This window comes from Cyprinus carpio, chromosome A9 (genome assembly GCF_018340385.1).
Source record: "Cyprinus carpio isolate SPL01 chromosome A9, ASM1834038v1, whole genome shotgun sequence".
NCBI lineage: Eukaryota > Metazoa > Chordata > Actinopteri > Cypriniformes > Cyprinidae > Cyprinus > Cyprinus carpio.
In genome coordinates, this window is record NC_056580.1 from 12,357,468 (window position 1) to 12,383,478 (window position 26,011).

Here is a 26,011-nt window from a genome sequence, read left to right on the forward strand (position 1 = left end):
CTGACACCCTTTGACAGCTCTTTGGTGGTGGGAGAGGTTGGGATGGAAGATACAGATTGTGTGGACAGGTGTTGTATACACCTAATGAGTTGACATTGGGAGTAACTTAAAGTGACAGGACTAATCTGTGTTCCACATGGGCACATAACCAGTCTGTGGGAGCCAGAATTCTTGCTGGTTGGTAGGGGATCAAATACTTGTTTCACTCACTGAAAATCAAATCAATCTCTAACCTTTATATAATGTGTGTGTATTTTTTTTCTGTATTTTTTGGTTGGTATTCTGTCTCTATCCATTAAAATAAACCCACCATAAAAATTACAGACCCTTTATTTCTTTGTAAGTGGGCAAACTTACAAAATTAGCAGCAGGGGAAAAAAAAAACACCACCCCCAACTTGAACCCAAAACCAACACAAATTAAAAAAACCAAAATTACCATATCCATAATAATCAGCATAGCAGCTGAATTTAAATAAGAGCACTCAATTTTTCCATTCTCTGTTTCTTGTGTGTTTGAGTTTTAGCAGGGAAAATGAGCACATATGATCAAACAAATATTCTTGATTTCAACTTGTTTTACGTAATCAAGGTGCTTGACCTCATCTTGCTTCTTGGATGGATGATAATTAACTGGGCCATAACAATAAGGAGAAACATTTATATGAAATTGATCCAAGGTTATGGGTGAGATTTGGGGCAATTGGATGGTGTTCTCATATGAATTGACTTTAGATGCAGTTTGTTAGAATGTTGGGTAGTGTTTATATGACTTTAAAAAGTGCAACTGAACAGCGAATTTATCAGTTCAAAAAGTACAGAGACCCTGCAGAAAGCAGTCATTTTGAAGAATGACTAAATTTATAGAAGTTTAGGAAAATTACTGATTATTTTACTGATCATGTACAACAGAAGCTTCCTATGCAAGAAAATTTTTTAAACTGAAATAAAAATATTCAAATGCAATAAGAACCATGCAAGCAAATGTTAATGATGTTAAATGTAATAATTTTACAAAAGCTAGATTGGTTGGTGAAGAGGTGTGAGGAAGTGTTAAATCCAGATAAAAAGCACAATTAACATCAGTACTCATCAATGAAATATTTTCTAAACAGCTGAGACTTACAGTAATTAATGGCTCATCTGCAGAATGCTTCTTTTCACAGCATATATCGCCCGTGTCAAGGGCACACAAAGCGGGATGAAAACAATATGGCCTGAAGGGCACTGTACAATTGATGGACACTTGGTTCTCCCATAAACCTTTCCAAAACTGGAGGATTGGAGAATTTGGAGGATTTGAAGGATGAATGAAGGACTTCGAAGGGTACAATTGATGGACACTTGGGGCTCCCATGATCCTTTGCGCAGATACTTTGCATGACGAAGACACCTCCGTGTGGGCATGTGATAATGATGCAGAAGGGCATTTCAAGAAACAGTTGTTTAGTCCCCTACACCGTTCAAGCCTTCGAAGCTCTCACTCCGTAGGGTAAACCCTTTGAAGGGATTAAGGCATAGGGATGAGCCCTTCTGGACGGAAAGCAGGGTAAGACTTTTGCAACCATTCAAGTCTGGGAATGACCACCCCCTGCTGGATGGACTAAAACTAGTTGCAGCAGCAAGCAACATTGATGACCAGGCTCTGACCTGCTTAGCTTTAGTGAAGAACCAGACTCTGACTACTGTATGCCACAGCTGCATTCGTAGCCTGCATCTTAATAAAGCTGCTCTAAGAGGTAGCTAGCCCTGACAAGCTCAATGCGGCCATCACCCCCTGCTGGCGAGATTAAAACTATCTCCAAAAGTGAGATTTTCACAATGGCCTACCAGCCATCAGAATGCGTTACCAGCTTCAAAAAGAAAACAAAGTCAAATTTGTAACTGAAGTGGGGAATTCATGACAACAGATTGTCAGGAGGCCAGTTTAAAAAATGTAAATATGCTGTATAAAATTTCAGACAAATATAGGTAACACTTTGTAATACGGCTGCAATAATATGCATTATTTTATGCAATTAATGCAAAGATAATCTTGAAATAATGAAGAATTAAGAATAATAAGCCTATTTTTTAGAATACAAAGTTACATGGAACAAAACAACAAAAAAGGTAACTTTTTTATTATCATTTTTATAATGATTCATTTAAAACAGACGGCTGCGGCTTCATGTGGTAATTAAATTAATTTACACTTGTAGTTAGTACTATATAACGATATGGAATATTTGTAATATTGATAGGGAATGAATTCATGATTCATTTAATTAAAAGCAATTCTGACTTAATCTATTAATCAGATTCTTTATTAGTTGCTGATGCAATTATCAATGTATGGATAGGTGTTAATGTATGGAGCAGATTTGCTGGACTATAGATTATAAAACACACTTGAATTTAGTCATTGTGTTTATGGCAAAGCAGAATACAGTACTACAGAGTCTGAAATTAACTTTTTTTTAATTAATTATTAATAATCTTAAATTGTTTTTATGTGCATTTTTTAAACATAAACCATAAAACTCATATGTGTATGTCAAATACTACAAATGAATCAATTTCACTAAATTCCTAGTTTGAAAAAAATTATGGTTGCTAATTGTAAAATCAAATGACCATTAAAAGTAGCTTCAAATAATGCACAAGATATCAGGCACTACTTTAGATTGTATAGCTCTCTACTGTTATATACATTGTGATGTAATTGTTGTTTTGGGCTATGAGTGCATTTTGTTCACATGCTTCATGTTAGTTATTCATTCAACAATACTCACCATTTATGAATAAACAAAATTAAACTAGTTTAGTTCTGTAGGATATAAAGGAATTCACCAAATATTATACTGCATGCAGGGTCCTCACATGTTAAACTTTAGTATCATTTTTAGTTGATTTTTCTCCCTTTATTTTCATGACTGTAATTCATTTATCTTAAAAATAAGTTGGTATAAGCAGTGTATTAGAGTGAATAATCAATGTAAACTATGCTGAGGGTGCACATTCCCCCACGTTTCTGTCTCCTCTAACATGCAAAAACACCTTTATAATGTACCACCATAAAACACAGGTGGTGAAGAGAAAGCTGATGAATCAAATTTCATCACAAGTAGCTTTTCCACAAGAAAGATTAATTTAACAATATTAGCTGTAGCATAAATTCCTAATGTACATAAGTTATATTAAAAAACTAAGAAGAATTATTATTTAAATGAAAAAAAAACATTACATTTGAAGTGTAACAGGGAATTTTGGAAATGTCAATTTACATTTTTGTTTTCGCTGAAAATTGTAAGATTACTTGTTCCTTTTCACTTCAAAAAATGGTACATTTAACAGTATTTTAAATGTACCATTAGATTTATTACAGTTTATTACAAGAAAATGTACCATTTACCAATTAACAGGTTTTTAATGTAGCATTTCTAAAATTACAAAAATAATTGTACAGTGTGTTAAAATGTGTAAACTTAATGGAAAAGATCATGGTAATTTTTTGAAAGGATATTGTCCATTCTTCTACAGATGTTTTTCTGACAGTATAACAAAAGCATCTGACTATTTGACCTCTGTCTCTCATACATGCATAAACACAGTCATACATTCAATTATGTGTGGTGAAGATCCATGTGTGATGAACTCAAACTGTGTTTGACAGACAAAGTGTGGTGTTTTTGATCTTCAGGCTGTATGTGATGAGCAGTAGAGACGCTGTTTTGACTCACAAAGATGTGGAATGAAAGGACAGAGAAAAAAAACACTAGCTCCTTAAACTGAACTACACTGCTAGACCTCGAGAGAGAGATGGACAGAGAGCTTGAGAAAGCAAGCACTGAGGTACAAAAGAGTGTGACCAGGGCAGGAGAACTCTCTGCTCAATCTAACACACATGTTGTGAACTGACGGTGTTGTGGCCCAAGGGCACAGACAGCAGCAGCAGCAGAAGCATGTGAAAAGGTTTTCCACCCAGACCTCATTTCAAATTTAAGAGAGAGAGAGAACTGAGATGACTGAGAGGTTATGTGTTCGAGGAGGGTAGAGAAACCAAGAAGAAAGAGTGATAGAAAGATAAGATCAACATCAGGGCCATCTGTGGATTATCACAGTTAACACCTCAGTAAAAGCAGGTCCGTCAGCACCTCTCTGCTGCTCAAAGGACGCCTTCAAAGAGCCCAGCATGGCCCTCAAAACTGACTGCAACCTAAATAAAAACACACACTCACAGAAATACTGTGAATATTGTTATTCGATTTAAATTAATTAAGTGGAATTTAGATTGATCAAAAGTGACAAATAAAGACATTTATAATGTTACAAAAAATATTTCAAATAAATGCTGTTATTTTGATCTTTCTATTCATCAAAGAATCATGAAAAAGTACAGTAAAAGGCTATCCATGAACAAAATATAAAGTAGCTCAACTGTTTACAACATAGATAATAATAAGAAATATTTTAAAATAAACTAATAACATTAATAATGTTTGAATAATGTACATTTTAAAATATATTAAAATAGAAAACATTCATTTAAATTGTAATAATATTTAAAAGTATTACAGTTTTTAGTGTATTATTATTGAATAAATGCAGCTTTTGGTAACATACAGGAAACCTTGTTCAAAAACCATACAAAATTCTTACTGATCCCAAACCTGAACAGTAGTGTGTCTTCTCAATGGGCTCCCTGCAGTACCTTCACAACAGGGGTCCATGAAAAAAAAAAACTCTGACTAATATGTTCTCTTTCTCACTTTAAAGTGAACAGTTAAACATCACATCTGTTTAACATTAAATAATTAAAAACACTTTAAAAATAATTGTTTATTATTTTAATCTTATATTCTTTCAAAAAATAAATACACTGTCACAATCTCTATTAACCAGGCCTGTGACCACAAAACTTTTTTGCTTTATCTTCACACCTCTCTGCCATCAACCTCATCAGTTTCAATATAAGCAAGCACCAAACACTCATTTGTTGCCTGGGCTTGCTTCTAGGATTGTTATGTCTTGGCTCAGTACAGCTTACCAATGTTGTTTCATACTGAAAGTCTTACCCATCTTCTCACCTTGGATACTTACCTGTGTGCAGCCTGTCTTCACCCCCAGTCTTCTGCCACACCAGCCAGTACCTGTAAAAGCCAGTATCTATCTTAGCTGTCTTGAACTGCTTCTAATAAAGACTGTTATTTGCATTATCATCTTGTCATCCTCTTTTGTTGCTGACAGTCACTGATTAGGGTGATGTGACATTAAATCCTGATCATTGTAAAACTGTACTCACAATAATTGAAATAATGCATAGACCAAAATTAGTATTTATCCAAAAAGACTTAAAAATGTAACACGTAAGCAATTTGTCACAGAGTCAACAATATTCATAGAATGCATACATAGTATTTGTTTGAACATTAGATTTGAAAAATATTGCAAAATTGGACCAAAGAAAAGCAGAACACACACACACTGATGTCATGCCAGTGACCCTCAACCTAAGCATACAGTTGAAACAAAAAGTTGCTTCTGGCCCCTTTTTCACTCTTGTACAATGCGTGGACTGGGCAAGTGCTGACTGTAGGGCTTAGTGACTGTGTGAATGGGTGAGTGACTCTGTGTTTTTCTATCCCGGTGGGAACCTAAGCCTGAATATACACCGACTCATGGGGACTTGTGTCACAGTAGGGACCTGAATTGAGGTTCCCATGGGGAAACAAGGTTAGAAATCATACAGAATTTTATTTATTTATTTATTTATGTAAAAATGCAGCAAGTTTTCTGTGAGGGGTTTAGGTGTAGGGTTGGTGTAGGGCGATAGAATATATGGTTTGTACAGTAAAAAACCATTATGCCTTTGGAGAGTCCCCACAAAGATAGTTTGTGTGTTTGTGTGTGTGTGTGTGTGTGTGTGTGTATGTGTGTGTGTGAGAGTGAGTGTGTGTATGTGTGTGTGAGAGAGAGAGAGAGAGAGACAGAGACTGGGGAGCAGCCGGGGGCAGAGGGTTAAGCCACTGTTGTACAGTCCTAGCTGAACACATGTGGCAGGGAAACACAGTACAGATCTCAGGAGCAAATCAAAAGATTTAGCAAGAAGGTAAGACATGCAGCAACTACACATACACACAGGAAGGGTACAAATGACTTCTTAGGGAAAGTAATTACAAAGAATTACTCGTGTACAAAAAAAAATCCAAACATTTGTTTTATTTTTTAAATAATGTAAAACAAAGGTTTTTTTTTTGCTGTTTTTTTTTTGTTTGTTTGTTTGTTGTTGTTGTTTTTGTTTGTTTGTTTTACAAATAATATAGAGTATTTTATGTATTAAATCCTGTATTAGATATGGATTCATTCAAAAATAGCCACTTCTTTGTGACTGCATGGCCCTCATAAACATGTGAGTGGCAGCAGGTACAAGGTGTGTGACGACAGCTGTCACATGACTGAAAGCCACAATAGCTTGAGTTGACCTTATATCAACTTTTACTGCAACACTACTTTTTATTTATCTCTTGTAAACCTTTTTTGTACAGTCCTTTTGTTAAGTGATAATTTAGTTTATCGTCACAACAGTTATTTTAAGATTTGATCATACATTTAATGATTTGGTTGGAGCTTGTAATCCATTCCGAATATAGGGTTGTATGTGTCAAGCTTTTATTTTTATATAAGCATAAAATCTTATATATGCAAATAAATCTTTTAAAAAAGTCTTTATTTGCTTACTATCGCCATCTAGTGTTAATTTGTTCTAGAGATCTGTGTTGTCTGACATATATGAAAACATTTAGAAAAAAAAAGATGAAGGATCATAAAAGAAAAATAACCAGACAAAAGAAAGAAGTGATCTAATGTTGTTGCATGCTTCTTTCTAGACTGTGAACGTCATGCATATGCAGAACTGGAGTGTTGTAAAAATATGAACATATTGAGCTCTAGTGGGTAAGTGACTAGCAACATGAGTGATATAATTGAGCACACATCTGCCGGAAATACCTAATCAAGATGCTGATGCCAAAACCAAAAGCATTATGTGGGGCAAACCAACTATGGGGAGATGGTTTGATAAGGAACAAAAAAACAAAATAGGCCATGTGTGAGAAAACCATCATGTGATGTGCAATTGTAGCACAATGCAGTTTGATTGAAACAGAGTCAGTGAGACCCACTGTTTTGCTGCTGTGTTTGTTGATACTACTGTTGATCATTCAGTAGCATAATTATTTCTAATGACAATGGCTCTTGGTTATGTGGAGGCATTGATGTATTGTGTCACGATTTGATTCTACTGACACAGATTTTTATGTAAGTGACTGTTAATGTATATATACAGGTGCATCTCAATAAATTAGAATGTCGTGGAAAAGTTCATTCATTTCAGTAATTCAACTCAACAATGCACACAGACTGAAGTAGGTTAAGTCTTTGGTTCTTTTAATTGTGATGATTTTGGCTCACATCTAACCCACCAATTCACTATCTCAACAAAATAGAATACTTCATAAGACCAATAAAAATAAAAAAAATAATAAAAAAAACCTTTTTAGTGAACTGTTGACCTTCTGGAAAATATGTTCATTTACTATACATGTACTCAATATTTGGTAGGGGCTCCTTTTGCTTTAATTACTGGCTCAATTCGGCATGGCATGGAGGTGATCAGTTTGTGGCACTGCTGAGGTGTAATGGAAGCCCAGGTTTTTTTGACAGTGGCCTTCAGCTCCTCTGCATTTTTTGGTCTCTTGTTTCTCATTTTCCTCTTGATAATACCCCATAGATTCTCTATGGGGTTTAGGTCTGGTGAGTTTGGTGGCCAGTCAAGCACACCAACACCATGGTCATTTAACCAACTTTTGCTGCTTTTGGCAGTGTGGGCAGGTGCCAAATCCTGCTGGAAAATGAAATCAGCATCTTCAAAAAGCTGGTCAGCAGAAGGAAGCATGAAGTGCTCCAAAATTTCTTGGTAAAAGGGGGGAAAGAAACTTTGATTTTCAAAATACACAATGGACCAACACCAGCAGATGACATTGCACCCCAAATCATCACAGACTGTGGAAACTTAACACTGGACTTCAAGCAACTTGGGCTATGAGCTTCTCCACCCTTCATCCAGACTCTAGGACCTTGGTTTCCAAATGAAATACAAAACTTGCTCTCATCTGAAGAGAGGACTTTGGACGATTGGGCAACAGTCCAGTTCTTCTTCTCCTTAGCCCAGGTAAGACGCCTCTGACGTTGTCTGTGGTTCAGGAGTGGCTTAACAAGAGGAGTACGACAGCTGTAGCCAAATTCCTTGACATGTCTGTGTGTGGTTGCTCTTGGTGCTTTGACCCCAGCCTCAATCCATTCCTTGTGAAGTTCACTCAAATTCTTGAATCAATTTTGCTTGACAATCCTCATAAGGCTGCGGTTCTCTCGGTTGGTTGTGCATCTTTTTCTTCCACACTTTTTCCTTCCACTCAACATTCTGTTAACATGCTTGGATACAGCACTCTGTGAACAGCCAGCTTCTATGGCAATGAATGTTTGTGGCTTACCCTCCTGGACAACTGTCAGATCAGCAGTATTCCCCATGAATGTGTAACCTAGTGAACCAAACTGAAAGACCATTTTGAAGGCTCAGGAAACCTTTGCAGGTGTTTTGAGTTGATTAGCTGATTGGCATGTCACCATATTCTAATTTGTTGAGATAGTGAATTGGTGGGTTTTTGTTAAATGGTTTCACCAACATCCTTGTTGATCCTGGAACAACATTCCAATTAACCAATCAGAATTTAGATATAGCTTTTCAGGAAATATCTGTTTTAGACTTAAAATCAGTGTTAGGTGCTTCTACACCCTTGTTAATCAGCTATCATTTCCCACTGATTTTAGGAATAAATTATGGGTAAAGTTAGGTTTAGGGGTAGGGATTGGGTTAAATCTATATTTTTGGACAATAATGTTGATCCAGGATCAACAAAAGATGTTGATCCAGGAACATGTCTTACTTGGCAAAATCACAGCAACCGACTCCTGACTCACTGAGAGTTGATGCAGCCAAACAGATTTAAACAGAATCTGATTTGTTAGAATATGTTGTTTGTTCATCACTTCATCACTCAGTTTATTGACTGCTGTAAGATAATTAACTGTCATTCTGTCTTAATATTATATATATATATATATATATATATATATATATATTAGGGCTGTCAAATGATAATCACGATTAATCACATCCAAAATAAAAGTTTTGTTTACATAATATATGTATGTGTACAGGGTATATTTATTATGTATATATAAATACACACACATAAATTCCTATATATTTAGAAAATATTTACATGTATATACATTTATATATTTATATTTCTTATATTTTTATATTATATATAAATATATTTAATATATAAACATAACATATTCTTCTTAAATATATACATGCATGTGTGTGTGATATACATAATAAATGACACACATATATTATGTAAACAAAACTTTTATTTTGGATGTGATTAATCGTGATAAAACAGCCCTAAAGGTATATATATATATATATATATATAATATATATATATATAATAACACACACATGTGATCTTTGTGTTGAGATAAAAAACTAAAAATGTTACATGGTGTTACACAAAAAAAAAAATTCATAACATTAAATCACTCATAAAAGTATCCAGATCTTCAAAAAAACTTATTTAAATCTTGTTGACCTAATTATTTAAATGTAAAATGAGGCATTAATACACTGCTGTTCTTTCATTCTCTTTTCATTAAATTTTTTTTAAAGATTTTTAAATGTCTTTAATGCTCACCCAGGCTGTATTTATTTGAAATAAAATAAAACAGTAATACTGTGGCAATTACAATACAATAAAATAACTGTCTTCAAATATATATATTATGCTGTTATATTTCTGATGAAAATTTATTTTCAATGTTGAAAACAGTTGTGTTGCTTAAAATTTTTGTGGAAACCATGATATATATATATATATCACTTCTGGCTACTTCACTTGAAAGGCTCTGATGCCTTCTTCACTGATAAAGTGTGATTGCCTTTATTTTTTTTATTTATTTTTTTTTTATAAATGATGCCTTATATACCTGAAAGAATAATATAATATGGTATAAATATGATTAAATGATTGAATCCACTTACATTCTGCAGTATTGTCAAACTAGGTAAAGTAAATTCAAGTGAACACTCAATTTTTGTAAAATAGAGAAACATATCAGTTTTGGCCTTCTGTCAGAATTTTATTTGAGCATTTTATTTGAACAGCAGGTTCTTTAGTCTAAACAGACTATGCTATCGCAATCTCACTTGTTAGTCAGACAGAGTGGGTGGTTGCATCACCGTTCTATGGTCAATATGGCCAATCAGCACATCTCCAGTCAATGCAAACACAATAAACATCAGGTAGCTCATGCCTATCTTTTTGCTTTTTTATGTTTATTTACACTAGAGCAAAACTACATTGCACAAAAGCTGTTTCATATCAGTCCATTAAAGGCAAACATTTGAGTTAGAGTTATAGTAAGTTATAATATAAATAAAGTAATTCATTCTAATATTTGTATTTTTAAAAGCATATGGTTGTTTTTGGTTCTTTCAGAGTTACATAGTTTACATGTATTGATGGATGAGTAAACATTGGGTTGCTGCAGTCCGTTAAAAGCAGCACTGGGTTAAGTCCATAGGTCAGGAGTTTCTGATGACTACAAGAACAGATCTGGTGTTCTGCTTTAATTATTAACTTTAAGTGGTAGTGCATGAAAATTCTATTAAAAAGTTTATTGACAATTTGATTTTTCTAACAAATAGTGTGAAAATACATTTCAGTTCAGTCTCTTTTGTACTATGCAATCATCTCATAAATTAAATAAAATGTCTTGTAAAAGCTAAGTACTGGCCCATTGACAGAGTTCAAAAGCTAATCCCAACCCACTTTTGTTTCTTTCCTCTTGGTTCAGTCTTTCATGTTAATCAGTGTTTTGATTGCCAAAGTTAGCTGGCTAAAAGCACCGAAGCAGTCCACTGTGCTGTGACCTAAATTTGTCTAAACCATCAGAAAAGGTAAAATGAGCCTCTTGTTTGTGTTTTCAAAGTATAGAGTTGTTGAATATGATTCTATTTAATTGTAACATTCAACCTAAATTTGGAAAAACAGGTGTGTAATGGTTCTGTTTGAAGGCAGGTAATTTGTTTAATGTTTTTTTTTTTTTTTTTAGCAGTAATCTGCAATATTGTGCAAAAATGTTGCACAAAATTGTTTCCATAACCATTTTTAAATGTATTTTTTCCACATTTACTAACATAAAAAATGCCTTGAGAAATATAAAGAAAATATTTTTATATTAATACATCCCTAAGGATTTATTTGTATTTTATATTCATTGACATTGAGAAAGTAAATAATCTAAATGGTAATCTAATATTGATTTTATACTTCTCTTCATGTATTGGTGCAAAAATACAAATTCTGTGTCAGTGATAAAATTATATTATTGTCAGTTGTGTATATACTAATGATGATGTGTTTTCATGTATTTATTTATTTTTATGTATTTAGCGAGGAAGGCGTCTGTGTAGAAATGACTATGGTCTGTTTGAATGATTTTGAGGAATATGCCAAGCAGCACCTCTCAAAGGCTACGTGGGACTATTACGAGGCTGGAGCTGATGACTGCTGCACCAGAGATGACAACTTGGAGGCCTATAAACGGTACTATGCTGCTGTTAAAATTGTATCACTCTGTATTTGTATTACTCTACAATTTTATGGACCATGCTTATGAGTTATCTCTAACTAAACTAATCTCATACAATAATGTCATCTCTTTAAGATCCGCTTGAGGCCGCGGATCTTACGTGATGTGTCGATCAATGACATGCGGACCTCTGTGCTGGGAATGGAGATAAGCTTCCCTGTGGGAATTGCTCCCACAGGTTTCCACTGCCTTGCGTGGCACGAGGGAGAACTGGCCACTGCTAGAGGTGAGACTTGGTTTCATTATTTCTTGTGTTACGCAGCACTTTGGCCACTAGATGGAAACTTGTTTGAAGCTACTACCTACTGGTTTTACTTTTTTGCAATTTATCTTTCCATTCTTCTTTCATTTCCTAGCCACTGAGACAGTGAACACCTGTTACATAGCCAGCACATACTCCACATGTTCAGTGGAGGAGATTGCTGCAGCAGCACCCAACGGGTACCGTTGGTTCCAGCTGTACTTGTACCGGGACCGTAAACTCTCGGAGCAGATTGTAAGCAGGGTGGAGGCACTTGGTTACAAAGCTCTGGTGCTTACAGTTGACGTGCCCTACACTGGCAAACGGCGCAATGACATACGCAACCAGTTTAAGCTTCCACCTCACCTGATGGTCAAGAACTTTGAGGGAATGTTCCAGGTAAGGTAGATATTTATTTATTTATTTTTGAACTTCTTTACATGTATAATATAGTAAAGCAAGGGTTTGGGGGAAATTTTGAGAGAAAATAAATAATATTGAATTTTCTTTTTTTTTTTAATGCATTAACTTAAGATATTTATTTAATTCAATAATTATTATAATATGGTCCCACTTTATATTAAGTGGCCTTAACTACTATGTACTTACATCAAAAAAAAAGTACAATGTACTTATTGTGTTCGTACTGTATTGCAAAACACTTTTGCAGCTATTGAGTTGGGATATGGGTAAGGTTAGGGACAGGTTTGGAGGTTTGGGTAGGATTAAGGGTGGGTAAAGGTGTAAGGGATGGGTCAACAGTGTTATTATAAATCTAATTACAGAAATTAATTACAGATGTAATTACATGCAGGTATTTTTTAAATATAAATACAATGTAAACACATATATGTCACAATAAGTGCATTGTACCAAATGATTAATTTAAATCTAAGTACATAGTAGTTAAGGCCACGTAATATTAAGTGGGACCATATTTATTTATTATAATGTGGATTTAACTTATTTATGAGTTATTAAAGAAATGAATTAAATATATTTAACGCAATAATGCATAGTAATTCATTATTTTAAAAACCAATTCTCATTATTAACTATAATTACTTATTAGCATGCATATTACTAACATACTGGCTGTTTGTTAGTAATTATAAAGCACAAATCAAAGTTTTTCTCTGCATGGCCATATTTTGGATCCCTTAATCATGCCCCTAAATGTAACAACTACCTTACTAATTATTAATAAGCATCAAATTAGGAGTTTATCAAGACAAAAGGCATAGTTAATAGTTAGTTAAAGGTGCACAAGTGATTTTTGCCAAATGATGTTGATATTTGAAAGCACCAAAACAAACACGACCATACCCCAACATACATACGTTCACAAGCCTGGTAGCGACGATGGTGGAATCTGCTATGCCTGCCGGCCGCATAATAAACAAGAAGAAAACAAAAAAAAAAAGTTGTAAAAAAAAAAAAAAACCAAACTATAACTATCAAGAAGAAAACTATAACTCACCTTCTGCTCCTTGAGTTTCTTATATACATTATATTTTATTTTTTTGAGTTGAGTTATATATATTATATTTTAGTCTTATTATATATATATTTATTATATATATATTTATATTTATATATATAAACAAATCTTTAAACTGCTTTAGAAAAATATTTCACGTGAAAAGCACTTCACAAATAAATCTGAATTGAACTCAAAATACTTTTATATTTTAGCAATTTGTGTTAGTAAAGTAAGCTAATTAAGTTTTGGAAACATCATGTTGTCTTTAAAATATGATTTAGTGAAGTGTGGCGACCCATACTCGGAATCTGTGCTCTGCATTTAACCCATCCAAGTGCACACACACACCCGGAGCAGTGTGCAGCCATATTTCTGCAGTTTCAGGTGCCTTGCTCAAGGGTCTCACCTCAGTTGTGGTATTGAGGGTGGAAGAGAGTGCTTGTCATTCACGCCTGACAATTCCTGCCAGACCTGAGACTCAATCCCAAGTCCGAGACTCAAGTCCGACACACTAGCCATGAGGCCACAACTGCCAGCTCACAAGGGGGATCATCACATGGGGTTCGCACCATAAAGTTTGAAATAAGCAGTAGAGGAAGGGCACGAAATAACAGAGAGAGGTAGTGGGAAATGTTGCGAGCTAAATTCAAACTTACACTGCTTGTATGAGCACTATAGCTTAACAAGTTTAGACATACAGTATCTTGTTATGCAGTGTCTGTTTGTATGAATCCCTCTTTGCTTCCTCTACAGGAGCAGGCAGGCTCTCAGGAAGAATATGGGATCCCAGCTAATACACTGGACCCGTCAATCAGCTGGAAGGATGTGTACTGGCTCCAGTCTCTAACACGGCTGCCTATAATCATCAAGGGCATCCTTACAAAAGAGGATGCAGAGCTGGCCATAGAGCATGGCGTCCAGGGGATAATTGTGTCTAATCATGGGGGCCGGCAACTGGATGGAGTGCCCGCAACGGTAAGGCAATCTATCAAAGTCTCAGTAGTTTAGATGTGATTCCTACCATTCAGACAGTTACACCTTGACCTTACATGTCACACAGATAGATTGTCTGCCTGAGATAGTGGATGCAGTGCAGGGCCGGGTCGAGGTCTACATGGACGGAGGGATCCGCACAGGCAATGATGTGCTAAAGGCCATAGCCTTGGGAGCCAAATGTGTGTTTATTGGCAGACCAGCAATCTGGGGCCTCGCTTACAAGGTAACTGAGTGGAAAGCAGTATTCGTAAGGTTTCTAATGCTAATAAAATCTATTTAAGCCTGTTCTAAAGTTTCCATTAACAAATCAGATACTTGCATGGCATTTGGTGCAGATAAGATGTTCATATACAGTATGTTTTGATCAGGGGGAGGAAGGAGTGAGAGAGATCTTACAGATTCTACATGACGAGTTTCGTTTATCCATGGCGCTGTCAGGTCAGTCTGCTGTGTAGAATTCAATGTGCCATGTGTTGCACAACAGAAACTCTTAAATTCAAATCGTCTCTTATTCTACTAGGTTGCCGAAACGTTGCTGAAATCAACAGGAACCTCATTCAGTTCTCCAGACTTTGAACAGCAAAGAGGACTTTAATAATTTCTACTTTACCACTGACAGCAGAGCACCGCAAAGATCCACTTTATCCACTATTAATACTAAATCTAGTCAAGAAACCACTGTTGCTTTAAATCACATTTAGCAAGAATGACATATTTACAAATGTTCACAGTTTATGGATGGTTTTAATATAGTATTTGTATTTCAGTAAACATTATTCACGGCACTGCATAAATTCCACGCTGTTTTGACAGAGAGTGAATTATTTTATTTTAGAACCTGATGAGTCTCCAATTGTAAAATGTATTTATATAGCACGTTATAAAATACAAATTGCTTCAAACCAGCTTTATAGTACTAGTAAACAGTGTTAGCTAAGCAAACTTGTTCAATCAGGATTCAGTTGTTTCAGTTCTCATAATTACAATTTATGTTTCAACTATAAAGCATCTCTGCAGAAGATACTAATCTGGTAAATTAGCTATTTTGTGCTTTACATGCTTTACTGTATGGCAGAATCTGATTCACAGGACTGAGTAAGTCAGTAATGCACAAAGACATCAAGGAAGTTCATTTATAACAGTGGTTTTAAAGTTGTCTTATGTACAGTAGCTGGCAACAAACTAATGTGCAATAAGAAAAGTTTCAGATTTTGGAACAAAGTAAAGTTAGTATTGAACAAATATTGCGTGTGTTAAAATATCCAGTGTGGCAAAACTAAACAATATGAGATTCTCAGAAGTAATAAATCATGGTGTGTGTTAAATCAGTATTTATCTGACAATTAATTGCTACACTTTTTCTGTTGACTTCCTACTTTTTGTTTGTAAAAACTCAATTTTTCACTCTTAAAATAAACACATCGTACAAATGTATGCATTTATTAAATATTTAAGTGCACTTTGGTTCTCTCACTCTGCCCTTAACATAAAGATTGTTTGTTTTACAGTAAATAATCAGTACTGCTAGTGCAACACATAAAAAATGCAAATCTGCTATTAGGCTTCCTCTTTTAACACTGGTTATTGGTTCACCTCATGAGTATGAACACAACATCAGAGTGCCAATGCAGATGAGAGAAGAGCAAAGGTTTGAACTGAAGCCTATTATGAGTAACATGTCAAAAGGAGGAAGATAGAACGTTTTGAAACCAAATGTATGGGTGTGTGTGTGTGAAAGAGAGAAAGAGAGAGAGAGAAGTGACACAGGAAGTCAGTGAGGTTGTGGTTAACAGACTCTACATACCTATTTGTGTCAACTGAGTGTGATCATAGTATGATGCTTTGTGCTAAAATCAGAAGACACTTCTGAAACCCCCAGAGAAAGCACCACGTCTTGGTAAGCTCCTTTTATTTAATGTAGTCCATCTTTCCTGAATTTTACCCGAGTCAGAAACTTTACATTTGTGTCAGTGCTTTGAAGAGGATGGGTACTGTTACTTAATAGTACTTAAGTTTATCTGCCAATTATTTTATGAACTTAACTAAGATAGTCTCCCTCTTTCTAGACACACACATATTAGAAAGAGGCTGTGTCTGTCTAATCGGCATCTTTGTGTTCGTTGCACATAGATGGCTGCGCTAACTTCCCCTTTTTAGACCTTGTTGTTGGTGAAACTTTTTCACTTTGATATAATTATTGTTCCTGCAGATCTGATAAAACACTTAACTATTTGTTCTAATTTTTTTATCAGAAATCCTGTAAAGAGCAAACTTGCAAAGAAGCAGAGACAAAAGACATGGGGTAAGTTCTGACAGTCTTATTAAGTTATTGCATCATAGGCCTTTCTTTAAAGGACAGTTTGGACAGACATGTTTTATACTAAACAGACATTCCTACTTTTGGAATCATTTTTATTTATTTATTTCTCAGATTTTCTTCATTGCTTTATTGCAAATATACAAATAAGAGTTAAAATAAATGTCAGAGCTTTAGTTTTTTTAGTAGAAACATGCCCTTTCACATTGAGACTTAGTTGACAACTAAGATGTGTGACCCAGGATACAGAAATACTTTTTCTGTTAAAATAAATATATTTAGAGCATAAAAATAACATTTGGTTAGTGAACTGTTAGTACTGGGTACAAATGGTCAGTTAAATGTTTACAAATTATTATAGGATATTATTTTATCCTAATTAGAGATAAGGAGGAATATAGGTCTTTCATGTAATTTGACTGTCAAAGTTTTAAATATGTCTTTATTTCAGCAACGGTGGAGAGGAAGGAAAACTGCATCGCAGACTTTCCCGAATAGGAAGCAGATCGCAGAGAGAGCCGCCACGACCCCCTCCTCAAACAGACAAGCCTCCTCCAAGACCAGCTGAGACTACTCCAAAACCTCCAGAACCTTTGCCAAAAACAGTTGTAGTCCCCCCAAAACCTCCAGTGGCTCAAAAGCCCACTGCCCCTCCGAAGCCACAAATACAAGTGTTCAACAGCACAGAGCATGGCGCTGCCATACTCAAGGTAAGACAAAGACATAAGAAAAGGTAGAAACAAACTGCCTAAAACAGAGAAATACAGTGTACTTACAAAGCAACAATGGTGTATTTCACTGCAAATAGTATATATTAATGGCAAATTTTGCCATGTCCCAGGGGTTGGATTGTTTTCGTGGTGATGAGACACTTTGCGATGTGACTCTGGTACCTGGTGACAGCAGTGAAACTTTCCCAGTCCACAGGGTCATCATGGCTTCAGCCAGTGACTACTTCAAGGCCATGTTCACAGGTGAGTCTTGCTAAATCCAAGAGGAGCAGCTTTAGTTGCCAAGCCTAATTAATAATGTTGACAGTTTTTTGCGATGCCTCTGTGGTTTAAATGTATTACTTCTTTATAATGCTTCATACGCTTGCTGTTGGTCAGCTGATTCTGGTTGAGCCTGATCCTCCTATTTATCCATGTCTTGTGTTTTGTGATTATCACACAAATTTAGGGATGTACAATAGATATCATATTGGTTATTGGCTGATATCAGACAATATTTTTTTTTTTTTTTTTTTTTTTTTTTTTTTTTTTTGTTATCGGTCGATATAGGATATTTATAGGATATTTGATTGTGCATACTTTGTTGCCTTATTTTTACATTGTTAAATTAAAATATACCTGAATGTAATTGTTATGATGTCTATATTCCCTTAGCATTTAAAACGATTGATTTCAGTATTTAATGTTTGTAGACAAACTTTGATAATGGCTTGAGAAAGCCAAGCCTGAAAGTTTAAAACAAAATGGATGAATGGATGGAAATAAATATCAACTTGAAAAATATGGGCCAAAATGTTAATATATGTAATATTTTATTCAGACGTGTATATGTATTTGTTCTGCATTTTAGTTAATTAGGTTACCAATGAAAAGCATTTCCACTTTATAATCTATTTCTCACTGATCCCCACTGATCTAGTTTTTTTTCTTAATTCCCTCTCTCTTTTGGTGATGCAGGTGGCATGAGAGAGCAGGAGCTGAAGGAGATTAAGCTCCATGGCGTGAGCACAGTCGGCCTGAAGAACATCATCGAGTTCATCTACACATCTCGTTTCAGCCTGGGTCTCGGTACCCTTCAGGACACACTAGAGGCGGCGAGCTTCCTCCAGGTGCTTCCCGTTCTCACATTCTGCAACCAGCTACTCAGCAGTGAGGTATAAATCCAAATTCTTCCTTTGCATTAGTTATTTATCTGTGCATGACATAATACACCAGGTTTTCTACATGGCAGATCACTGTAGAAAACTGTGTGGAAGTTGAGCGCATTGCCAGAGATCTCCTTCTGGAAGATGTCCAAAGAAACGTCTACACGTTTGTGTGCGAGAATTTCTCCTTACTGGTGCAGAGCGGCCATCTCCTGCAGTTGTCTGAGGCGAGCATAACGTACGCCCTCTCCAGTGACTCTCTGAAGGGTTTCTCCGAAATGGAGCTGTACCGCATCGCCCGGTCCTGGCTGTCCCATAAACCTAGTGAGCGGCGTTCTGCTACTTACTCTCTGATGCGCCACATCCGCTTTCCTCTGATGTCCCCTGCTGAACTCCTCCAGATCTCTCAGGAGGACCAGACTGAAGAAGGAGCAGCAAGCAGAGGAAAAGAGGAAGGGGAGACATTTATGCGATCAGACACGGCTTGTGTCAACCTTCTTCTGGAGGCCAGCAACTATCAGATGCTTCCCTTCCTCCAGCCAGCGCTGCAAACAGAACGGACCCGGATTCGATCCGATTGCACTCACCTGGTGGTTCTGGGTGGTGTGATGAGGCAGCAACTGGTGGTCAGCAAAGAGCTTAAGCTGTACGATGAGGAAGACGGAGGCACCTGGAGGTCCCTCCAACCTATGGAGGTGCCACGTTACCAGCACGGAGTGGCTCTTCTAGGGGGCTTTCTTTACATTGTGGGAGGTCAGAGCACTTATGACACCAAGGGTAAGACAGCTGTGGACAGTGCTTACAGGTATGATCCTCGCTTTGACCGCTGGTTGCAGGTGGCCTCTCTGAATGAGAAGAGGACGTTCTTCCATCTAAGTGCTCTTAAGGGGAAGCTGTATGCTGTTGGAGGGAGAAATGCCACTGGGGAGATTGGTAAGGACATGTTTTACCAATTACTCTCTGCAAAATGTTCTGTCCTGTCTTAAAATACTGTGGAAAAACAGAAAACTGTCTGTTGTTCAGATTCCGTGGAGTGCTACAACTTGAACAAGAATGAGTGGACTTTTGTTGCACCGATGAGTGAACCTCACTATGGACATGCTGGCACAGTACATGGAGGTCTGATGTATGTGTCAGGTGAGTATCCACCTTCATGTAAGATCACTGTGAAAAGCACATCTATATTATTCGTAGTTGTGCATCAATGTGGTAACATCTGTCCTACATAATGAGAGGAGATTTTGTATACTAATTAATTGTGGCTCACAAAGCATGTGGCCTTAATCCAACACAGTCCTCTGCATGAGACTAATGAATACACTGCACAAGAATTCTTTTATTACTCTTAAAAAAAAAAGAAGAAGAAAACACTTTTTGGAGGTCTATTAGCAACTTTGCAACCTTCACCTAATGGCGAATTTCCCAGAACTAGAGTCAAATTTAACATGAAACAGATAACCAGGAAACAGCTCAACTGGGTCACTCATCTGAGGTTAGACCACAGCCTAAAAGGGGCAGTGCAAGCTTGTTGTGAAACCATGAGAATGTCCCTTCTTGAAGAATCACAAAGTTTTCAATAAACATTATTGAAAATAAGGTAATTTAAAGATAAAAAAATAATTTGGGGTAAAAGAAAGATAAAAATAATAAAATAGAGGCATTTTGGAGTCATTTCCACCACACCAGGTTTTTTCAAAAGGCAGTGTACTTCTTTACCAAAGATACAAAAGTGTCAGTAAAAATCATGCTTGAGAAATATGAGACATGTGATGTGTGAAAAACATCAAGCTGGAAATCACGTGAGTTTATGTTTTCATTTTGTGTCATTTTGCATTATTTCAAATGATGCAAAAAGTTTGAAAATATATTATGCATTTTATTATAATAAAATTATATTACACTTAAATTATACATTTAACTGTTTTTTACAGTCAGTCATTTTACCTCCAAAAAGTTAAAAATATAATTTTCACCATTGTCATTTCCACCACAGAATGCTATTAAACACAAAACATCATGTGGTGTAAATGGTGGTAGGACTTTTTTGGACTTTTTTCGGACTGTGATTTTTACTTTCTTGATGGATTGTTAAGTTCTGTGTAAGTAGTGGCCTCAGTATAAGAAAAAGTTCTATACTTCCAGCTTCGTAATCACATTCTTCCTGCTGATTTGTGTTTGTTTCTGCAATAATAAATAAGCTTGTTCTAAAAATTTGCATTCACACTTTATACCATCAGGTGGTATTACAAGAGATGCTTTCCAGAAAGAGCTGCTGTGTTATGACCCCGATAGAGACGAGTGGAGCAGGCGAGCAGACATGATGGAGCTTCGTGGTCTTCACTGCATGTGCACCGTGGGCGACCGCCTCTACGTCATGGGTGGAAACCACTTCCGGGGGACAAATGACTATGATGATGTGCTAAGCTCTGAGTTCTACAGCCCTGCAACTGACCAGTGGACAATGGTGGCTCCGATGCCCAGGGGTCAGAGCGATGTGGGGGTGGCCGTCTTTAAGGGCTGCATCTACGTGGTGGGTGGTTACTCCTGGAACAGCAGGTGTATGGTGGATATCATACAGTGTTATGACCCTGAGAAGGATGAGTGGGAGAAGGTCTTCAGTGTCCTGGAGCCTCTCGGAGGCATACGGGCCTGCACTATGACAGTTCATTGCCCAAGAGGTTCAACAGATGAGGCTGAAATACAAGAGTGTCCTCTTTCAAGATCCAAAAGCTGAACAGATGGTTTAATATTGTTATTGGCCTTTAAATGTGAGATACTGAAATTAGCTTCACGTTGCCAGTGATGTGTATTGCAAAAACAGGTTGAATGATTTGATTACTGTACATGCTACTTTATCAGTGTCTGAGCTAGGGTGAGGGAAAATAATTTGGGTTGCACCACAATTTGTCTAAATGTGCATAACTGTGTTTAAATGCTGTTCTCTTTCAGTGCCTGCTGCCACATATGATGGCCTCAAAGCTGAATACTGCATCTGTTAATTATTCTGTTCTATGTGTGATTTGCTTCAATTACTTTTATATGTTTTGCTATTTTTTTTTTTTAAACAGTTAATTTGTGTTTGGTATCTTTAATGTACATTTCTCTTAAAATATCTACTGATTCCATTCAAGCAAAATAAATAAATAATATGGATTAAGCTTTATTTCTTTCTTTATTTTTCAAATAAGGGCTAGATAATATACACATACATAGGATCATGTGACACAGAAAACAGTTATTTTAAATTGTATTTAACAATATTATTGTTTGCACTAATTTTGATCACATAAATGCAGCCTTGGTGAACATAAGACACTTATTTCAAGAACATTTAAAAAATCTTACTGACCCCAAAGTTTTAAACAGTAATGAATAATCACCTCTGACAAAACAGTTTAAATTAAAATAAGATGTAATCCATATATTGTAAGTGGGTGTATGTACAGAATGTGTCCTACAACCTTGAGGGGTTCATGTTTTGGCAAAGTCATTAGACAGATTATCAGAAGACAAAGGACAACAACCTAAGGTCTGTAGACACCCAGAATAAACATATATCATATAAAAAATATATAAAAAACATATAAAAACATATATATCTGTCATAATGTATATTTGATAACATGTAAAGTCATTGCATAAAACCAGTTTGGTTTATTTCATGTCAGTAGTGGCTTTCTGTGTAAAAACAGGAACCCTGAAAGTAAGCAGGCTGCTAGTCTCGTGTAGCCAGACCTTCAGACTGATGGCCAACGGTCCGTGGGCGTGACGTCTGAGGCTGAGACTAGCAGGCTGCTGACTAGCACCTTGACACTGTTTCTCAACTCCCGTCCCCAGCCTGTGGCATTGAGGCTGTCCTTGGCAATAATGCTTAAAAATGCACCACCTTCCCAGTCCCCTCCACCATCTATGAAAACTCATCACATCACAGAACGGTTTCTTCACAGTGGCAAAATACAAAGTGTTAGCAGAAGTGAAGTGGTACTGGTGGCAGTTGCCATGACTCTGTCAGGAGATGTGTGTGTTGTGACGGGAGCATGCGGGTTTCTAGGAAAAAAGCTGGTCAGACTGTTGCTGGAAGAGGAGAAGCTTGCTGAGATCCGACTGCTGGATAGAAACATCCAGTCTGAGCTAATACAGTCTTTTGATGGTTAGTGGATTCTTCCATTACAGCATTTCTCCTTTTTGTGGATTCTGTTGGTCACTTTTTGTATTCTTCGGTTTTATGGTGTCTCTCTATTAGCCGACATTTGTCTTCCTGTTTCGCACTTGAAATCAGCCTTATATTAAGACTAGATATAATGTAAAACTGTTCACATTCCATTATCATTTCTCTGTTTGTGTTCTCAGATTGCAAGGGAAAGACTAAAGTGAGTGTTTTTGAGGGGGATATCAGGGACCATGAGCTACTGAGAAGAGCCTGTAAAGGAGCAACACTTGTTATCCACACTGCATCACTCATTGATGTCATTGGAGCAACTGAATACAGTGAATTATATGGAGTAAATGTTAAAGGTGAGAGTTCTCTGCTGGCCTATAGCACATGGTAACAAGACTGAATCAATCTGAGCAAAGAGGAAAATGACTGATTCAGATTTCCTGGATGAATTTATAGTTTGGTCACAATTTTTTTCACAGTGTAAAAAGAATGAGACAAGAAGTGAGCAGTGGTTCTCAACTGGGTGTCTGGGGGCCTCAATATGACTTAATATGACTTAAAAACAAGCATTAGATGGGCTAAAACAACAAAAAAATTAAGATATTTCTTATTTTAATTAATTCCTTAAATAATGTACTTTGTCTCTAAAGAACCAGGATTCCCAAGGTCTTGAAAAACCTGGCGGAAAAAATGAAATGTCTTGTAAATTAATACAATTTTATAACGGCATGATCATTTTTATAATGAATACACATTTTTGTAGGTATGCCAAGCTCTAAAATATTTTATCAGATAGAAATGGTAAGTAAAAATCCTTATCCTTAATGCTTATGCATTAAATAACAAACAATTATCACTGAAGAACATTGAGCTGTTGAAACTTATGGAATCCTGTAATGCAATTATTTTTATTATAATTACAATTATTTTAGTTATAGTTTAGTTATAGTTGTGGACCTTGGAGCCAAACAGGTTGAGAACTACTGATTTAAATGAAACTTTCATTAGTAAATCAAATAAAACCAAAATACCAAAACCAAAATATGCCAACACTACACAATATAGTAATCAGAAACAATAAAATAATGTTTTTCCATAACAGGAACACAGGTGCTGCTCGAGACCTGCATCCAAGAAAATGTGGCTTCCTTAATTTACACTAGCAGCATTGAGGTGGCAGGTCCCAATCCCCGCGGTGATCCAATCATTAATGGCAATGAGGACACCCCTTACTCCTCCAGTCTTAAGTTTAACTATAGTAAAACCAAGCAGGAAGCTGAACAGATTTGCCTTCAGGCCAATGGAGAGCTGCTCCGTAATGGAGGTCATCTGGCTACTTGTGCATTGAGGCCCATGTACATCTATGGACCAGGCTGTAGATTTACTTTAGGCCACATGAGGGATGGAATCCGCAATGGAAATGTGCTGCTGAGAATGTCTCGACGTGAGGCAAAAGTGAATCCTGTATATGTGGGAAACGCAGCCCTGGCACATCTACAAGCAGGTCGGGCTCTCAAAGATTCTCAGAAAAGGGCTGTGATGGGTGGAAACTTCTATTACATCTCAGACGACACGCCACCTGTTAGCTACTCAGACTTTAACTATGCTGTTCTTTCACCATTAGGCTTGGGTACAAGAGAGGCCCTTTCTGCCCTTCCCACTTCTGTATCTCCTGTCATTCCTCATGGAATTACTGCACGTTGTACTCCGACCTTTCCTGAAGTTCACTCCTCCCTTAAACAGGCAGCTACTGACCATGTTAAACACACCCTTTAGTTTCTCATATCAAAAGGCTCATAGAGATTTTGGATACAGCCCTCGCTATGACTGGGACGAGGCACGTAAGCGCACTAGCAATTGGTTAGCATCTGTCTTACCTGCAGAGAGACAACGAATTAACTTGAAATAAATTAAAATCATGTTTATCAATACCGTGCTACCTGTATAATCTAAGCAGCCATATTCTGCCTGATGTTTTACAGTAAACTTTCCTTCTAATTAGATCCACAGTAGTCAAAAAAATAAAATAAAATTGCTGTCTTATGTTTTGAATAATGCATGTTTGACAGTACAAATATAAAATAAATAAAAATAAAAAAACCTTGGAAATTACTGTATATTATGTTTACACTTATGTCACAAATAGAAATACATATCCATATAAATGAAAAAAAATAGTAAGTATTAATAATAAAAAGTACTAAAAACTTATTTTATTACAAAAAAATTATTTCAGAAATGAAGACAAACCAAGAATCAATTACATTTAGGCACTACTTAATGAATTTAGAAAGGCTTGTAAATAAACGACTGTATATTAAGGTAATTTGTGGGCCTGCCTGTTTGAGTCTGTACATTATTACACTTGACTGTTGTTGTTGTTTTAGTGCTGAGGATTTTCCAGTGACCCGTATTGCATGTTACATTGTTATGCCAATAAATGGCAACGAGTCTTTATTCATTTACTAACATACAGAGAACAAGTCATTTTGAGGAAACCTGCTAAGTTTCATGAATATCTGATGCTCATAAGGCTACCAGTAATTTCTAAACTATCTGCCATATTAACTGAAAAAACGCAGTAATACTAATGTTGTTCAGAGTATAAGGAAATCTAATCTAATCATTTTTAATCAGTTAGAATGATATTGCATTGAACCAGCTTATTTGTAGGATTATGGTGCGCTGATAATATATGTAGTAGACATGAAATAGGTAATATGTTTGCTTATGTCATGTGATCATGGTGAAATGTCAGAAATATCAATCTGTGCAGTAAAAGAAATGTAGTAAGTACTTCTGCCCTACCAATATTGTGTGTGTGTGTGTGTGTGTGTGTGTGTGTGTGTGTGTGTGTGTGTGTGTGTGTGTGTGTGTGTGTGTGTGTGTGTGTGTCACAAATGCATTCAAATAGGGTCCTCACAAATGTCCATGACTTAGTATCTCAGCAGCATTAAGTGAAGACAAAGCAGACGCTAAAATATAGTTTTATATAAATATATTAGAAATCTGTGAAATGCTGGGAAATTAATAGATCAACAAATGTTATTATAACTTTTATATATATGACATCCAAATAGCATTAAAAACAGGTTTGTCAGCTTGTCTGGCATGTTTAAATATATTGTTGTCCATTTTAAAATAAAGAGACAATATTATGTCTCTTTTAAGAAAATA

The 26,011-nt window shown here is 36.1% G+C and overlaps 3 protein-coding genes across 5 annotated transcripts; all 3 read left to right on the forward strand.

Annotated features, from left to right (window-relative positions):
* The first annotated feature begins 6,007 nt into the window (after positions 1 to 6,007).
* LOC122146102 (hydroxyacid oxidase 2-like) lies at positions 6,008 to 15,916 on the forward strand. Of its 3 annotated transcripts, XM_042763496.1 has the most exons (9): positions 6,051 to 6,090; positions 6,869 to 6,935; positions 11,564 to 11,716; positions 11,837 to 11,988; positions 12,119 to 12,402; positions 14,240 to 14,461; positions 14,547 to 14,705; positions 14,851 to 14,920; positions 15,003 to 15,916. In XM_042763496.1, the coding sequence occupies exons 2-9, from the start codon at positions 6,913 to 6,915 to the stop codon at positions 15,056 to 15,058; spliced, it is 1,119 nt and encodes a 372-aa protein (XP_042619430.1). In that variant the 5' UTR covers positions 6,051 to 6,090; positions 6,869 to 6,912; the 3' UTR covers positions 15,059 to 15,916. The 3 variants fall into 3 exon arrangements, with proteins under 3 accessions (XP_042619432.1, XP_042619430.1, XP_042619431.1); XM_042763498.1 differs by lacking the exon at positions 6,869 to 6,935 and having other exon boundaries at positions 6,008 to 6,090; XM_042763497.1 differs by lacking the exons at positions 6,051 to 6,090; positions 6,869 to 6,935 and adding an exon at positions 10,913 to 11,067.
* Positions 15,917 to 16,070: 154 nt separating this feature from the next.
* LOC109048589 (kelch-like protein 9) lies at positions 16,071 to 21,828 on the forward strand. The gene is made up of 8 exons (XM_042763495.1): positions 16,071 to 16,379; positions 16,735 to 16,784; positions 17,251 to 17,509; positions 17,641 to 17,773; positions 18,488 to 18,684; positions 18,762 to 19,608; positions 19,699 to 19,812; positions 20,913 to 21,828. The coding sequence occupies exons 2-8, from the start codon at positions 16,780 to 16,782 to the stop codon at positions 21,407 to 21,409; spliced, it is 2,052 nt and encodes a 683-aa protein (XP_042619429.1). The 5' UTR covers positions 16,071 to 16,379; positions 16,735 to 16,779; the 3' UTR covers positions 21,410 to 21,828.
* A 586-nt stretch (positions 21,829 to 22,414) lies between these two features.
* Positions 22,415 to 25,632, forward strand: LOC109048590 (3 beta-hydroxysteroid dehydrogenase/Delta 5-->4-isomerase type 1-like). The gene is given in 4 exon segments (XM_042763500.1): positions 22,415 to 22,825; positions 23,026 to 23,190; positions 23,937 to 24,465; positions 24,467 to 25,632. Coding segments are annotated over 4 exon segments (1,254 nt in total). The 5' UTR covers positions 22,415 to 22,542; the 3' UTR covers positions 24,744 to 25,632.
* Positions 25,633 to 26,011: the final 379 nt, after the last annotated feature.

What these genes read in the sequence shown, in the direction of transcription:
- LOC109048589 (XM_042763495.1), top strand. An exon ending in ACCAGCTACTCAGCAGTGAG is followed by an intron (nt 18,685 to 18,761) that starts GTATAAATCCAA and finishes TCTACATGGCAG; the next exon opens with ATCACTGTAGAAAACTGTGT. An exon ending in AAATGCCACTGGGGAGATTG is followed by an intron (nt 19,609 to 19,698) that starts GTAAGGACATGT and finishes TCTGTTGTTCAG; the next exon opens with ATTCCGTGGAGTGCTACAAC.
- LOC122146102 (XM_042763496.1), top strand. Translation starts at nt 6,913, where the DNA reads ATGAACATATTGAGCTCTAGTGG. An exon ending in TGGATGGAGTGCCCGCAACG is followed by an intron (nt 14,462 to 14,546) that starts GTAAGGCAATCT and finishes CATGTCACACAG; the next exon opens with ATAGATTGTCTGCCTGAGAT. An exon ending in TCTGGGGCCTCGCTTACAAG is followed by an intron (nt 14,706 to 14,850) that starts GTAACTGAGTGG and finishes TGTTTTGATCAG; the next exon opens with GGGGAGGAAGGAGTGAGAGA.